Raw genomic sequence first — 16,955 nt, forward strand, 5'->3', positions numbered from 1 at the left:
TTTGACTATGGCAGACCAACCCGGCTACCTATCTGTAACTGTAACTCTTTACTAGCCTTCACTTTCCCCTCTCGGAGTGGAAATTAGTACTGGAATGCCAATGCAACATCACATTTTGTGAGACTCTGGCAAAACATCAGATGGCACATGGCATTTGCTGCTTCAGTGCATCTGATATTCTACTGCCAAGCTACTATATCATTCATAATAATAATAAAAAACTACGTATTGACAAAGATACCTCCCTCACTGGTTGCAATCCCTTTGGACTACATTGTGGCAACAGATTTGGGGGAAGTGGTTATTGTAGAGATTTATTATGCACTTCACACAACAGTCATTTCAGAGGTTGAAGCTACTTTTCATTACCCACAGGTAACAGGTTCTGCATGCTCGGATCCCTATGGGATTCGGAGACATCGAATTCTGCTGTTGGTATGCTTATAACTGGAGCGTGTGCAGACCCAGCGCTTTGCTCTTCTGAACATGCGGTCAATTCTGATTTCTGGGGCTCAAGGCTACTATTTACTTCTTCCTGAAAGCTCCTTAGTGATAGTGATGACGTTGGCCCAATTAACCTCTCACTGTCTTCTTGGGCTGGGGACTGGACTGAGACTTCCATGTTGCTTGCCCTGTTTTCATCCAGAAAAGGTTTCTGGTGTGAATTATCCTGGTGCTTCACTTCAGACTTGCTGCTTTCCACTGATACGATTTTAGCACAACTATGAGATGAGCATGAACTGCGAGCTGAAGGGACGGAGTTTTGGTGGTTAGCGAGTTTATTTCCAGATCTTGGAATTGGAATTGGCTTTGAGATGGGGATGTAGTCCACAAAAAGCACTCTATCCTTCTTACGGGGTTCTTCGGGGGAAGCTAACTCCTTCTCAAAAAAATCTGGAAGTTGGGATTTTATTCCTGAAATCAGACTTCTAGATGAAATAGTACGGTATATGGCCAGCGTTGGATTCTCTCCACATACCATAAGGCCTTCTTTCTGACGCTGAGGCATGTTTGTTGAAATACTCCTTTCAGGGACCGTATGTCTGCTGAACGTTTTTGTGACACTTGCACTCATCTTCTGAACAATCTCTTTCTGAGAACTTGTGAAGATATCATCACATGGTGTTTTCTTCACAGATAAAATCTGAACAGCGATGCGTTTTGGTTTCCCAGACAGGGCTGGCTTTTTCTTCCTCTTTGTAGTTTCATTTGGGGGAGAATTTTGTTTACTTCTGGTGATTGCAGTAGATTCATTATAGTTATTTCGTAGGACCGGGTTTAGCTGCATGCATATTTCACCACTCCTATTCACACCATAAAATGCTCCTTCCCCATACATAGAAAGACATGTATTCAATGCATGCTTCTTTACATACCCTTCATTGTGGCAGTAGACAGGAAATGATTCACTTGACTTCTAGAGAAAGGAGGAGAGAAATGTTAAAACCTTTCACACCAACAAAACTGATATATTCATACATATGTAGAATTATATAAACACAGAAAACTGACTTATACTAAATTTGAATATTGGTCCATTTAGTCCAGTATGGTTTACACTGACCAGCAACAAATCTTCAGGATTTTAGGCAGAACTCTCTCGGAGCGCTCCGTTGGAGATGCTAGGGATTAGACCTGGGCCTTATGTACACATATGCTCTGCCTAGCTCAGTGGCAGAGCTCATACTTTGCTTGCCTGGGGTTCAGTTCAGTCCCTGAAAGTCCTGGCTGCTGCTCCAGACATTACAGCAGAATAAGAGAAAGAGCTTTATTAAAGCAGAGTACAGTACAGGTGGAACAGCAGAAAGGGGTTCACTCAATCCCAAAGCTCCTACAAACAGGATGGAGGAGTTAACCGTGTTAGGAGCCAGGCTAGAATCCCAAAGTCCAAGACGGGGGCATGAAGTTCACAACCATATGAGAGCAGCGAAGGTGTCCCAACAAGTTCTCCTGCCCACTTGGTAAGCTTTATTAGCTTGGTGAGAATGTCTAGCTTGTAGACATGCACACTGCTAGGGCAAGTGCATCTGTTCTCACCAGCAGAGGCATGGTCTGACCCTGGGAGTGCTTATTAGACCTGTGCCCACTAAATCCAGTTCAGCCACCTCAAGTCATAGCTCTGAGGTCTCTCCAGCCACCAACAGCACAAGGGTAGGAAGCAGCTAGAACTCCTGTTCCAGCATTGTTGTCTGCCAGGGAAGAGCTTTCTTCAGAAAGGCTTTGCTCTACTGTCTCAAACCCCCCTCCCCATTCCTCCAGTCTGCCATCCCAGACCTGAACCCAAAGGCACTAAGAGACTCATGACATGAACATATCCGGGTAGGGATAGGAAGGACCTCTGTCTGAAACTCTGGAGAGCTGCTGCCAGTCAGTGTAGACAATACTGGATTAGATGGACCAGTGATCTAACATACTGAGTAATACTAAAGCAGTTTCCTTTGTGCATGACCCATTCTTCAAAGAGCTCATACTAGCATTTCAGCTTCACAACGACCCCATGAGATGGGCAAGGCTGTGAGATAATGACTTGCCCAAAAATACACACAGCTTTATAGCTAAGTAGCAATTTGACTGAAACGAGATTTCCCATATGCAAGCTCAGCATTCTCAGGCACTGTATGACGCTGGCCCCATTTCTGCATTTGTAGTATTAGTAAGATCCAATCTATATGCTTTGAAAACACATGAAGTCATTTGGGGGGGGGATAGTACTTTGTAAACGAAGTCTTCTGATTGCAATGAGGGTTTAATTCAGCAGTAAAATCAATCCCCGTATTTTGTGACACATTTCACTCAGGTCCTATAAAAACATTATATCTGTGGGCTTAGATGTCAGTTAAGCCAGTTGCTAAAGGTCATGTGAATATGGTCAAGATAACATATAACAAGGCAAGAATGTAAAAAAATTGTATATTACCATCAGCATTAGTTGAGCAGAATGCTGATTAGCTGCTATCCAATGGGAAATGGGACTTTCTGTGTGGTGTTACTCAGAATAGGCCTATTGAGGTTAGAAACATGACTTAGTTCATTAATTTCAATTGTCCATGCTTAGCAGTAGTTGGTCGAATACACTTCCCCATTAAAAAAAAAAGAGTTTTAAAATATACAACAAAAATGTCTTCTTTTGGTCCTTCAAATAGGAATAACAGGGATAGTTGCACTGTGAAGTCTATTGGTTTATGATGTATTTTAGCAGCCTCTTGCCTACGACAGCTACTGATTTAACTGATATATTAAGCCACGGGGATTTCCATTTTTGTCAACCAGTTCTTCATAAAGAATTCTCTTACATTCTGTAATTAGCAATGAGAATTCTTTCAAACCATGTAACCTGTTTTTCCAGTGGATATCTTAACATTGGGATCAGAATGGGAAATTCTTAAGGTAACTACTTTCTTAACCTATATAATTTTTTTAAAAACCCATTAAATAGGTGGTAGTGGTAGCGGTGGGGAGATGGTATTACCGGTAGACTGTCACATTTTGGCCTTGAACTGCCAGCTCTGATCACTTTGGCATTTGGTTTTTCTATTTCATCCTCAATGCACAGAGGTACAGAAACCTTCTTCTTTTTCAGTACTGCATCCTCAAAGTGGGTAAAAGTCTTAATATTTTTTTCCTCATTGGTGAAATCATATTTCCAAAGAGTGTCTCTGCATTTAAAAAAAAAAGTGATAGTAATAAGTGGTCACCAAACAATTAAATAAGCAATATTACTGGATTCTTCAAAAGTAATGTGTTATCAGCCCAGTCCTGTGGAACACTCTGCCAGTTGAGATTCAGTGAGTGCCTTCTGTGCCCAATTTAAAAAATCTGCTAAAAACTTTTCTATTCTGTCAGGCCTATGCAGGCAATTAAGAATACATTCCCACAATGGTTTACTGATGTTTGCTTTTCATTCCTTTTATCTTTTAACTTGTTTTTTTAAAATAAACTTTTTATGGTTTTATTGTTTGGTTTTGTTTTTATATTGTTGTAAACCACTGTGATATATTTTTTATGATACAGTGGTATATAAATGTCTGTCTGTATGTATGTATGAATGAATGTATGTGTTCAGATAATGCCTTTTGCAAGAGCACCAGATCAATTATTCACCTGGTATGCTTCAAAGCCAGTAGTAATACTACTATTAACAACAACATGCTTTTTCAATGTGTCAAGCACCTTGCACATGTTAATCTCAGTCATTCTTGCTACAACTCTAGGTCACTGTCATTGTCCTCCTATTGCATAGCAGTTCAGCTGCCATGGCTGAGCTGTAATTTAACTTGGGAATCTCCTACATCTACAGCTCTCCCACATTTCATTAAATATATTCTCATTTTTCCATAGGTTCCGGTGCATCCAATAAACAATGAACATAAAGCAGTTGCCTTGTCTTCTTGTTTGCATCAGAAAAATTGTCGTGAACGCAACTCAGGGTCTGAGGGAGAAACCACACAGACCAAAGCAAAAGTACCGGTTTTCAGAAATACTTTATTAATTCCATCTATTCAAGTGCTCTCGATTTTATAGCACACTCACACATACTCTGCAGGGATATAGCTGCCAAAGACAGCTGCTCTGTCTAATCAGATGGCCAGTTCAACTTTACTGGGTGAGTCTGGAGAAGAAGAAAGCTGCTCCCTACCTACTTGCTATCCACGCTATGAATAATTGTAAAATATTTTGTCATATTCCCAATTTTACTTGCTGTCAGAACTGCCCTAGGTCCCAGCTCACAAAGGACCAACGCCAGGTCGTTGTTATATATACAAAAGTCTTTATTGAAGTTCAGTTTCCATTTTAAAGCCTTGGCGCGCAGCTCTACGTCTTAAACTCTAGACCGCCGAAGCTCCGTCTGAATCTCCTCCCCTTCCACACCAGTTTAAGACTCTAGCCTTGCTCCACCTCCTCCTTAGCTCCTTCCTCCTCTGGGCCCTCCTGCCCGCTGGGGTCTCAGCCTTTCTGGACTCCTCTGACGCTGATTCCCCGGATTCACTCCCCACCCTCCGGCGGGCTTTAGGACCTGGTTCCCTATCCGGGCTACCTGCTGTGCCGCTCGCCTGTACATTTGAACTTGGCGTGCGCACCCAGTCGGCAACCTTCCTTTCGACCGTTCCCTCGCTCCCCGATGGAGGCGTGGTCAGCCCTAACTCATCTTCTCTCTCTCCTGGAGGAGACGCTGGCCCTGATACCTGGGATTCTTCCCCCCCACTACGCTCTGGTGGGGAAGCTGGTCCTGACCTCCACCCGCTGCTCTGGGAGTCACCGCTGGCCCCTTGCTCCTGGCGCGTCCCCCCTGGGACCCCCCTTGCCCTGGCCATCGGCGCCCCCCTCTGGGAATCTTCCGATTCACTGGAATGGCTCATGGTATCTCTCGGGCCACTGTCATCTTCTCCCACGCTGCCCTCAAACTCCTCCCCTTCGCTCTCCATTTCCTCTCTTCCCTGTGCCTCTACTCCTGAGCCCCTGACACTTGCCTTTTTATTTTAGCTACAAAACCCCAAACCTGACCCTGCTGTCCTTCAGTATAGTCCAACAGACATCAAAAGCCACATAAAATAATATAGTAAAGGTATTCTTGATCCTGATGTCAAACAGATCCCAAAAAATGTGTCCTGTAAGCCTCATAAAAGGGAGGGGCAAGTATATTGGAGTTTCATATGCCCCATGGATTCCACATTCTTGGGCAAACAGGAGCATTTTTCGTACTCAAGCTGTGGCACTTTGATAGGCTCTGAACAATTCCATATATGTTAGTAGGAAATAAAAGTGAGATTGCCAAAGTGCTCTTTTGTAAGTATATATTTTATATTTTGTCATAAGTTTTATTTATTTTCTGACAGAGTATTATTTTCTTGGAATCAAAAGGGAGGAAAAAGACAGCTTAGCTTTCAACATATAATTGAAGGAAATTTATTCTGTAGGGGGACTGAGATTTCTATGAACCATGGACTATAAAACAAAGACATGTAAAGACCCACAAATATTATTAGAGAAGGCATAAAAAGAACAAAGTATTTATAGAAAAGTGTTCTATATTTGTTACATATTAGAACCATAAGGTACAGGATAAAATACAGTCATATGATGAACAGTGGTACCTCGGGTTACATACGCTTCAGGTTACATACGCTTCAGGTTACAGACTTCGCTAACCCAGAAATATTACCTCGGGTTAAGAACTTTGCTTCAGGTTGAGAACAGAAATCGCGCGGCGGCAGCGGGAGGCCCCATTAGCTAAAGTGGTGCTTCAGGTTAAGAACAGTTTCAGGTTAAGAACAGACCTCCAGAACGAATTAAGTACTTAACCCGAGGTACCACTGTATTGGTTGTTGTGTTAAATGAATAGTTGGGAAATATTATCTAAATATATTCTGAAATAATGATACTGTATCAAAATAGTATTTACTGATTTTTATTCAATTGTTTTTATGGGAATTTGTTGACTTTGCATTTTGATGCCTGATACAAGCACCTCATCCTCCTTTGTAGCCATTTTATGCCTCCTTCTACATCTTCTCAACAGCCATGTGAGGGAGGTTAGGCTAAGAGTTGGTGATTGACCCAAGCAAAAATGAAAAGGGATTGTGAAATATGAAACTGCACCTGCGCAGAGTATGCTCTTTTTATCCAAGTTATCAAAGTGCTTTTTGATTGTGTTTTGGTGAGAGCTGTGAAAATGCACATGCTTTTTTTGTAGTCCCTGAAAGCTTACATAGTAGTACATTTGTTACATCGATTAATATTTTCTGGCACTGTATTTCATGCATTCCTTCTTGGGAGAAGGGGGCCGCTATTTGGGGAACCGCACAAGGGCCCCCAATTTGGTTTTAATTTGGTGTTGCAGCTCATACAATAAAGATGTGACTAAAAATAAAGAAATCAGATCAGGTTATAGCTAACTTGTGGCAGCCCAGATGTCACTGGGCTCGAACTAGCATTAGCCACAGCCGGCATGGCCAATCGTCAGACAAGATGGGAGCTGTCGTGCAATAACATCTGTAGGGCTATAGCTTAGCCACCACTGAGTTAAATGCTATGCTAGTGCATTATAACAAGAAATCTATGTGCACTATTATTCCTTGATTATTAATAGTTACCTTTTGTTCAGGTTATCTTGTAACGAATGGACATTTGTACAGGATTTGACTTTACCCTTTCTCTTCAGTTCCTGATCAACTCCATGTTTGGCTTCATCATAAACACCTGAAATGACAATGAAATTTATTACATCTCACAAATACAATGGCATGGACAAGATAAAAGTGGCTTTTCACAGAGAACACTCATAGTAGTTTATATTAAATAATAACTTGAAGTCAGATAAAGTAGAGAATATGAGGGTGCAGGGTAGCACCGCTGTGGTTCTGTGGTTGGTCTGAGAGCTGATTCAGATACGAAAGCTCAGCATGGAGCTTCTGTCATTTATAAGCTGCTTATAAGCTAGCCACAAAGAGAACCTCCATACCTGCCCTAAACTATGGTTTCTCAATGAAATTATAAGCATCTGGTTTATTTTCATCATAATTACGTATAAATCAAAATATAACTAGGTCAATACATTCTAACAAATATTTTATTTTGTACTCAAAAGGTTAGGAAATTTGTTTTAAGAAGTGCACGAGATGTACCGAATAATATATGCAGAAATAAATCTTCGTCTGCTCTCCCAGTTTAGGCAAATGCTGCTGGTTCAAGAACCATCATCGCTAGTTTTCCCAGCCTTTGGGGGCGAAACTCAACAATTGGACTATGACTTTTTCAGTGATGATCTGTTTCTCACTGAGATGGTTCTTCAAAATTACTGAGGCATTTGTGAGGCCAAAGTGCTATGTAATGGCTACTATGGTTTTTGTTAGTCATTTTTATTATTTATTTTTCTCCAACCTTTTCCCACAACAGCAGTTGTCCGGCCATCCTCATGACTGGTTCTTGTAAATACACTCCTGGGATAATCATCCATGTCACTCAGAGATTTCCTTTCATCCTGGTTGTTAGGAAACATTTTTTTGTGCATATGTCAAAGCAGTTATACGGACTTACAGCAATTATCCTATGCAAGCAATATCACCTTGGGCTATAATTAAATGACATAGAGCCATATGAAGACAACATGTCTTTGATATAATTGACTCAAATTCCAAATGTTCTTTTAATACTTTGAGTTAGGTTTTATCATGTCACATGCAAGATTGTCCCATATCAATTTACACAAGAACTAGTCACATTTCTTCTGTATTCAAAATGCCTCTGTAGTCAACATAAGGCTATATTTTGAGGGGTGTCTCAGACCCAAAGTGTAGTGGATGGAGTGTTAAACTAGGAATTGGGAGACCAAGATTCAAATTCCTACTCAGCCATGAAGGTCACTTGGTGACCTTGGGCCAGTCATTGCCTCTCAGCATAACTTCCTTCACAGGGATGTTGAGAGGATAAAATGTGAAGGAAGGGGAACCATGTATTGAACACATTAATATATTTTAAAACATGCAGGTTTTTAGATCCTCTTTGATCCTAAAACAGAGGATCCTATAAACAGGATTGTATTGTTAAGGTTTATTTCATAGGAAAAATAGTGTGTGGCTCTAAATGTAATTTGTAATTACAAAAATTACTACTTATGCAAGTATTATACTTATGCAAGTATTATAATTATACTTATATTTGTTAAATAAATATTCAAGAAAGCCTTTGCTATTTCTTTCACTATTCTGATTTCCCCCCTTGAAGCTTATTTGTCCCATTTATATAATATGCCATTCTAAATTGCATCCCACAAAAGAGGAACAGTGTTGTTTAGTTTAACATTTAATGATTTTTATCTAAAATAATATTTTTTAAAAATTGTTGGGATTAGCAGGCAACCAGAATTATCGACACTATCCTCCCCAAGGAGAACATTCCTTTCTTCTGCAGACTATTATGGGAACATTTGGCAGTAACACAGAACTGGTGTATTACGCAACACTATGCATCATTGTTGAAACAACCCAGGCTGATTAACACTGTCAAAGCCATGCAAATTTCCTCCATCAGTGGTACAGGCTTGCCATACAATCTACCGTAATTGGCTTCCTCTTTAATACATCATGCAAACATATGTTTTGACCAAAAATAACAATGTCTAACTAACCACCACCACCACCACCGATTAATTTTTCAGCAAATAAGAACCAGTTGACCCATATACCAGACAAGTGTGCTAGATCGTTCAATAAATTATTTTATAGAAACAGCAAGAAAACGCTTGGCAGCATGGCTCACCTCTGACATTCTCCCAGGTCTTTTCTGAACTTCTGTGGCGGAATGAGCAGATTTAAGTCTTTGTTTTAGTTTCAGGAGCGTGAAACCTCCATCTAGAGCCTCCATGTTCACTGAAAAAACATTAAAATGTGAATAAATCACATTTTTGATGTTGTCTCTAATGTTATTGGTCACCCACCGAACTCAAACCCAGCTCTGGCTCTTCTGTCGCTAGACACAGATCTAGATTCTCTCCCCTCATACGAAGAAAGGAACTTACTGCCATGCTGTTTACTGCTGCCTGTTTAGAGATTGGCTCCCATTGTAAAGACTCCAAAGGACAATTTCTGGCAGGATGGCTAGAAAATGTTTGGGATTTTTGGCTCTTTCTGGGCACCTAATGCAACATGGAAGCGTTATTAGAGGTCAAACTGGGCATGATCATTTCAATAATGTGTGATCACCATGTAAATAGAAGTGATGGTAATGTAAGACCTCCACTACTCATGCTTCCTTGTGGAGAGGTTATGTCACAGATAGTTAAATCCTTGACAATGTGTTCAATGTTTCAGTTATTTTATAGTGTCCTCACTCAACTTTCATTTTTAAATGCAATTGATATATGCATGTAACACTGTACAAGTTTTGTTGGAACTGACCAATGCTATTTTACTGCATTTTTTAAAAACAAAATTCTATTAAAAAATCAAATTGTACAGCACTGAAGCCCACTGGGATAATTCAGTCTTCAATGGGCAGTATTCGATGACTGTAATCCCATATCCTATATTATACTGCATACTAATATTGACCACATTCTCCTAGTGTGGATCCTTTTGGAGTCAAAATGGTGCCATCAACACAGAAGAGGAAGGTACCATCAGGCTTGGGGGAACCCTAGTTGCAGAAGTACTAAAAAAAATAATGGGGGGGGGAGGGTGTGGAATGTTCCAAACCAATTCCCTGCTTTAAATAAAAACAGCAAACATACCTCTCTGATTAGTTGGTTTATGTTTCAGGTAGCTTGGAGCACTAAATAGCCTCACAACAGGTTTTCCAGAGTGATCCTTCCTTTGTGTTGACTGAGATTGGGGCCTAACAGTAATACAATAACAACAGCTGTAAACTATGGGAAACATTATATGGCTGGATACGGTTAAATAGCTTTGGGAAAGGCAGCAGAAAAGAATGTCAGCATCTTGTCAGCTTTAAAGAGATTATTTTAATTGACATGTTGGTTTTCACGGGATTACTTGTATTTACACACTAGTTTATTTCTTAAATGTTATAGTCCGTTCTTTCAACATAAAGTTATTTTTTTAAAAATTAAATTATTTTGAAATAAATTTCAGGACAGATTTCAACAAAATCATAAAGCAGTGAACAAAACAACCCAAATGTAACAAAAAAACATTGTGGGTGGGGGCAGCCATGCAATCCTTGAAGCTGGAGACGTGAGGTTGTTGGACAGGATCACCCTGGGTTCTTATTCACCAAATTTATGCCCCATTCTTTCTCCAACAAACTCAAAGCACCAAACCTGGTTCTCTCCCTTTTATTTTCCCCCAACTCCCTGTGAGGTAGCTTAGGCCCAAAGCTTAGGCACACATCTCTTACTTTTGGAATGCATGCATGCATATTACATACATACACAATGAATATGTTTCTGCAAGATAAGGGTTAGTGTAACCCTCAGCAGAAAGGTGGAAGGTATTTGTTCCACAGAAATGTTTGTTTGTTCTGTACAAACTCAACAGACCCGCCATGCTAGTAAGCTTTCATTGTGCTTGCAGCATATGCGGGAGCTGGGCTGAGTCCTCCACTTGTTAGCTAACTTATTATTGTTGGCCAAGGTCCTTGCATTGGAAGACAAAAACGAGCGAAGGATTGGATACAACATGACAAGTCTCCATCTGCACCAAGACACTGATAAATAAATTCATCCTATTTATTGTAAAAAAAAAAAAAAATTGATCGTTAAACACCCCCCCCCCGATAAAATTATTAGTAAAAACAGCAATTTAAAGCATTCAAATAATAATTAAAATAAGTGATAAGCTAAATAAAAAATTAAAACACATGTAAAATGATCTACATATCTGAGTAGGCTTGTCTATACAAAAATGTTTCTAAAAGGCACCAAAAAGAGTACAGTGAAGGCATCTGCCTGATGTTAATAGGCAGGGAATTCTAAAGTGTAGGTGCTACCACACTAAATGACTGGTTTCTTATAAATGCAGAGCAAGTATTATGTAGCACCTGTAACAGTCCCAGTTCCACAGACTGAAGCGGTCCAGTATAAATATATGGGATAAGGTGAAACCACTGGTAAACTGGTCCCAAGTTGTTAAGGGGTTTATATACTAATCATATTGTCTTGAACTTGATCTGGTATCAGATTGGTAACTAGTGCAGGTCTCTGAGCACAGGCGTCACATGCTGACAGCGTCTTACTCCCGTAAGTAATCATCACTCAAATCAATCATTTTATTTGTATGCCTCCTTTCCGAACTTATAACCATTCTCAAGGTGCCTTACAACTTTGTAGAAATTAAAGAACTACAAACATAACAAAAATAGTCATAAAGAAAACATCAAAAAGTACACAACCAAATGTGGAACCATTTCCACATATAAAAATGTGATACAAGATAAAGATGCGAATAATTAACAGCAACAACTCCCACCCCCAACAAACAATACCCCAGCCCGAGATTCTGTTCAGCAACCTCAGCTTTTGTAGCTGGAGTCAGTCAGTGTCCTGCCCTCCCAGGCCAGGTGGGGAAAGGCCTGCAAGGCAGGGAGCAGCTCTTCCACACATCCAAATAGATTTGATTTTTATCCATTCTTTTATTAGACACAAATTTAAACATAAAACCTATCCTGTACCTGCTGCAAATTGTATACATACATTTATTCATAATGATTATGTCCACAAAGTATTCTAAATTGAGCAAGGAATATGAATACATAAGGTAAAGGTAAAGGTACCCCTGCCCGTACGGGCCAGTCTTGACAGACTCTGGGGTTGTGCGCCCATCTCACTCAAGAGGCCAGGGGCCAGCGCTGTCCGGAGACACTTCCGGGTCACGTGGCCAGCGTGACATCGCTGCTCTGGCGAGCCAGAGCTGCACACGGAAACGCCGTTTACCTTCCCGCTGGTAAGCGGTCCCTATTTATCTACTTGCACCCGGAGGTGCTTTCGAACTGCTAGGTTGGCAGGCGCTGGGACCGAGCAGCGGGAGCGCACCCCGCCGCAGGGATTCGAACCGCCGACCTTTCGATCGGCAAGTCCTAGGCGCTGAGGCTTTAACCCACAGTGCCACCTGCGTCCCCCATATGAATACATACCTCTTTCTAAATAAGGACCATTTTTTAAAAAAATGATGAGAAACTACACTAAATCATAAAGAACCACCTTATTTGTCCACCTTACTTACTAGTGTATCAGACCAGTCCTCAGGGTTCAGAGAGCAATACAAAGCATTCTGAGGAGTCAAGTGGGGAAACTATAGTATGGAGATCGTTCAAGAAGATGGACTTAACTACCAAAAATAAACACCGGTATGAACTTAAGGGGTGGGTGGGTGTCTCACCTTTGTGACTGCTGAACTGCGCTCTGATCATCTTGAATAACATGCTGAGTGGATGGAGTTACAGAAATACTTGATTTTACAGATCGAGACAATTCATAATTCAGATTCAAGTCAAATGTCAGGGGAGTTCTCACACACGGGTTTACCTGTACTCTCCCCAGCTTTCGGCACTGTTAATAAAAAAGATACAGCATTCACTGGTATAGTGTTTCATGCTTTTCACTAAGGGCAGAAAGTTCCAGGGCAGCTTTATGGAATGGTTTGTTTGAGAGCAATGAGGGCTAGGGGAAAATGGTGTTTTAAGATGTTTGCTTTTATACAGGGTGAGTGGGTAGTTAGCAGATAGGCCCTTCTTCAAGGACTCCCACCAAATGAGGTGTGTGTGTGTGGGGGGGGGGGTGTTATAAGTGAAATTGAAACCCTGGTTGTGGAATGTACTACCAGATTGGTTTGCCTGGGCCTTAATGTTCCATTGCCACAATTTTATTATTTTCCTTTAGCGCTTAAATGTTACTCTTTGCTCTTTGTATTTTTTCTGAATTTGGAATTTGTTTGAACGCTGCTTCAAATTTTATTACTTTATATGAATGTTATTTTTAACCTGTTTGTTTTTTATTATGTAAACTTGGGCACAACTCCTACTGCAGAAGAATATAGATATGTACAAGTGTAAGCCCTCCTTGCATGATGTTATGATGTGGGTCTTCTGGAAAATGTTGAATTGGAAAACCAGGGCAATTTGCCTTGGAAAATTTTCAGTCTGCACTGGAAATTTTTCTGATGCCCTAGAGAGTGGCTTAATTTAGGTTGTTTACTTTAGTTGTATGTTGCAAACAAAGCTAAAAACTTTGGAGGGGCTAAGGTTGCCTAATATTTTATTTGCAATTGTTATCCATCTGTTGTTTCCAGTAAACCTAGGAATCAGAATTTTTTCAATGGAAAAAGAAAGCGCTGGGAAATATTCTGCTCCACATCACTACACTCCATACCCTCTTTTTGTGACAGGGACACTGTATGTGCATAAAGGCATACAGATGTACAAATATACACGGAGTTCTAAGGGACCACATACAAGAGTTGCTCTTACAACTTTTCCCATGTAGAACCTGCATACTAGGGACTTAGTATTGGAAACCTAATGAATAATCCCAGTGGCGTAGCGTGGGTTGTCAGCACCCAGGGCAAGGCAAGTAATTTGTGCCCCCTAACCCGTGGATTTGCGCCCCCTAACCCTAACCCCCAGATGTTGCGGCCAGTGCGGCCGGCCCCCCCTGCACCCCCCACGCTACGCCACTGAATAATCCATTCACTAGGGTATCCCTATCAATCAAAATGGAAAACTACATTATACGAAAAGCTAAAAGCCTGAGGGTTTTGTCACAAGCACTGATAGCTGCAGGTTACGAGAAAGCCAGAGCAACAATTCGCCAACGAATCTGGGACGTAGAATTTCAGTGTCATGTGAGTGAGATGAATAAACACCCAGAAATCAAAGACAATAGGAGAGGTTTTACCCCAGCAATATATCTGTCAAAATTACAAATATCTAAATAGAGACGTTCGTTCACCCTTGCTAGATTCAATGCGCTGCCATCTGCCTTATTGCAGAGCAGATATATGGGTAAACTGTTTGCAGAGTGAGTCTGCCTCTGTGGCCTGATAGAGGTAGAAACCGTGTGTCATGTCTTGCTATGATATCGTTTTTATAACATCTAGCCTGGAGTTCAAGAGAACTTGAAAGCTTGTTCCCTATTCTACAACGGTTTGGTTGACCCTAATAAAGGTATTGCCCAACTTTAGATTTTGATATATTTCAAAACAAAGTCATAACTGTTCCTATGGCTTATATTATACGTACCTCAATTAGCTCATATTTGCTAAGTCTTTTCTTCTCATATTGCTTCATAACATCGAGTTTTACCAGTACTCTCTGGACCATGTTTATTCTTCATTCCCTAGGGCAAAGTTCTTTTTTCGAAAGAAAGAAAGAAAGAAAGAAAGAAAGAAAGAAAGAAAGGGAAAAAGTAGCAAGAATGAATCTGCTGCTATTGCTTGGCAGAGATTGGGAGTGGTGCACAACCTTTGTAACAACGTAAAAATGTAATTCAGAGATGGGGAAAATAGGGACCAGAACAGGAAGTGTTTAAGCTTTTAAATAAATAAATATCTGCTTATGTTACATGTTTTCCTTTTTGCTCACAGTTGCATAGAAACTGTTTGATCTGCGGGATTGCTCTGAAAGTTTTTCCTTGTTCTATATATGAATGGTTTGCTTAGAGGTAAGTCTGTGTTCACCGGGGGAATTACTCATAAGTGCTCATAAGACATCAGCCTTAAAACTGCTATTGCAGCCCTGCTCTGACTGGTCAAAGGAGCAGCAACACAACAAGAAGTGGGAAACAGCTAGACTGACCAATGTTTTGGCTTTTTAAAAATCTACACACTGTCTGCTATGAAAGTCACAGAGAAAATGGTGGCCTTCATTATGCAATGTAGGATACAAGAGATTTTATCTCTCCTGAAAAAGTAGTTACTGTAGTTGTTTTGTTAAATGTATATTCAAATACCAGAAATTTAACCTGCTTTTTTCCAGTTTTACTGAAAGCTTCCACCCCCCTTTTTTAAATAAGATTCTCTTACAGAATGACAGAAAGCTTCTATTTTTTATTCATATTCCTCTCGGAGTTCAGGATTTCATTGTATTTAGCAAAAAGAAAAGAAAGGCTGAATCAGTATGTTTTACACATCTTTCAGTTAAAGTACATTGGTACCTTGGGTTACAAATGCTTCAGGTTACAGACTCCGCTAACCCAGAAATAGCACCTCGGGTTAAGAACTTCAGGATGAGAACAGAAATTGTGCAGCAGTGGCGTGGCAGCGGGAGGCCCCATTAGCTAAAGTGGTACCTCTGGTTAAGAACAGTTTCAGGTTAAGAATGGACCTCCAGAACGAATTAAGTTCTTAACCCGAGGTACCGCTGTAACCTATTTTGAAATAACACACAATTTTTTCCTGATAAGAGTAAAATGTTTTCAACTGATATTACTAAAGAAAATGCTTAAGATTTTAATATATTGTGGTACAGACTGAGAGATGAGTTTGAAAGAGATCACTCAATGATCCCATAAACTCAGTGACTCTTGACTGTAAAAGAACAATGATTAGCAGGAGTATAGAAACCAGTCTGATAAGATCTTCCCCCAAATCCTATACTAACTGCCTCCATATACTGTAGGTAAAGGTAAAGGGACCCTTGACCATTAGGTCCAGTCGTGACCGACTCTGGGGTTGCGGTGCTCATCTCGCTTTATTGGCCGAGGGAGCCAGCGTACAGCTTCCGGGTCATGTGGCCAGCATGACTAAACCACTTCTGGCGAACCAGAGCAGCACACAGAAACACTGTTTACCTTCCCGCTGAAGCAGTACCTATTTATCTACTTGCACTTTGACGTGCTTTCACACTGTTAGGTTGGCAGGAGCAGGGACCGAGCAATGGGAGCTCACCCCATCACGGGGATTCGAACCGCCAACCTTCTGATCAGCAAGTCCTAGGCTCTGTGGTTTAATCCACAGCATCACCCGTGTCCCATTGTAACTAAAGAGATTGCCAAATACAGGTGAAGAAACTAAATTATCTGGAAGATATGTGTTTCTTTTTGTTCCCCCTCTTTTCAGCTGCAGGTAATGTCACTGTGTGTGTGTCTCTGTGTGAAAGAGAACAAAAGACTTGGGCAGTCTGGACATGAAAAAGGTAGAGACTTGGCTTGCCATCTACTGTGAATCAAGTCATACAGCATTTGGGAGACCCCTAGAAATCTAATGGGGGGAAGCAAGATATATTGGAATATATTATTGTTGTGAGACTTCCTTCTCATGCTAGATGTATACTGTACATCAGTAAATAAAACTTACATCACAGAACCTTTACCATTCTGCAATGGCCTTCAGTCCAAGGCCACCAAACTCAAGGCTCGTGTTCAGAGGACACCTGAAACCTCTCACTGCTTAATAATTGGGACACATGTAATAAAATGTTTAAGCAGACTAAAGCCGCTTCCTAATGCTTATTCTTGCTGCTAAGCCTGTTGTTTCCCATGATATAATACAAGTTGTTGTCCACTTGTC

The 16,955-nt window shown here is 40.6% G+C and overlaps 1 protein-coding gene across 1 annotated transcript; it reads right to left on the minus strand.

The window, feature by feature from the left end:
- Nucleotides 1-287: 287 nt before the first annotated feature.
- LOC310846459 (uncharacterized protein C1orf141 homolog) lies at nt 288-14,843 on the minus strand. Its single transcript, XM_083743068.1, has 8 exons — nt 14,689-14,843; nt 12,831-13,000; nt 10,226-10,329; nt 9,256-9,365; nt 7,879-7,978; nt 7,092-7,197; nt 3,470-3,656; nt 288-1,417 (listed from the first exon to the last, which is right to left on the minus strand). Exons 1-8 carry the CDS (start codon nt 14,767-14,769, stop codon nt 356-358), a joined length of 1,920 nt encoding a protein of 639 aa, XP_083599194.1. The 5' UTR covers nt 14,770-14,843; the 3' UTR covers nt 288-355.
- Nucleotides 14,844-16,955: the final 2,112 nt, after the last annotated feature.

The sequence above is a fragment of the Podarcis gaigeae genome (assembly GCF_964106915.1).
Source record: "Podarcis gaigeae genome assembly, chromosome: 6".
NCBI lineage: Eukaryota > Metazoa > Chordata > Lepidosauria > Squamata > Lacertidae > Podarcis > Podarcis gaigeae.

Coding starts and splice junctions, on each gene's coding strand:
- LOC310846459 (XM_083743068.1), bottom strand. CDS start 14,769: ATGGTCCAGAGAGTACTGGTAAAACTCGATGTTATGAAGCAATATGAG. Junction 9,366..10,225: donor TAAACCAACTAATCAGAGAG/GTATGTTTGCTG, acceptor ATGTTTTTTCAG/TGAACATGGAGGCTCTAGAT. Junction 1,418..3,469: donor CAAAATGTGACAGTCTACCG/GTAATACCATCT, acceptor TCCTTTCTCTAG/AAGTCAAGTGAATCATTTCC.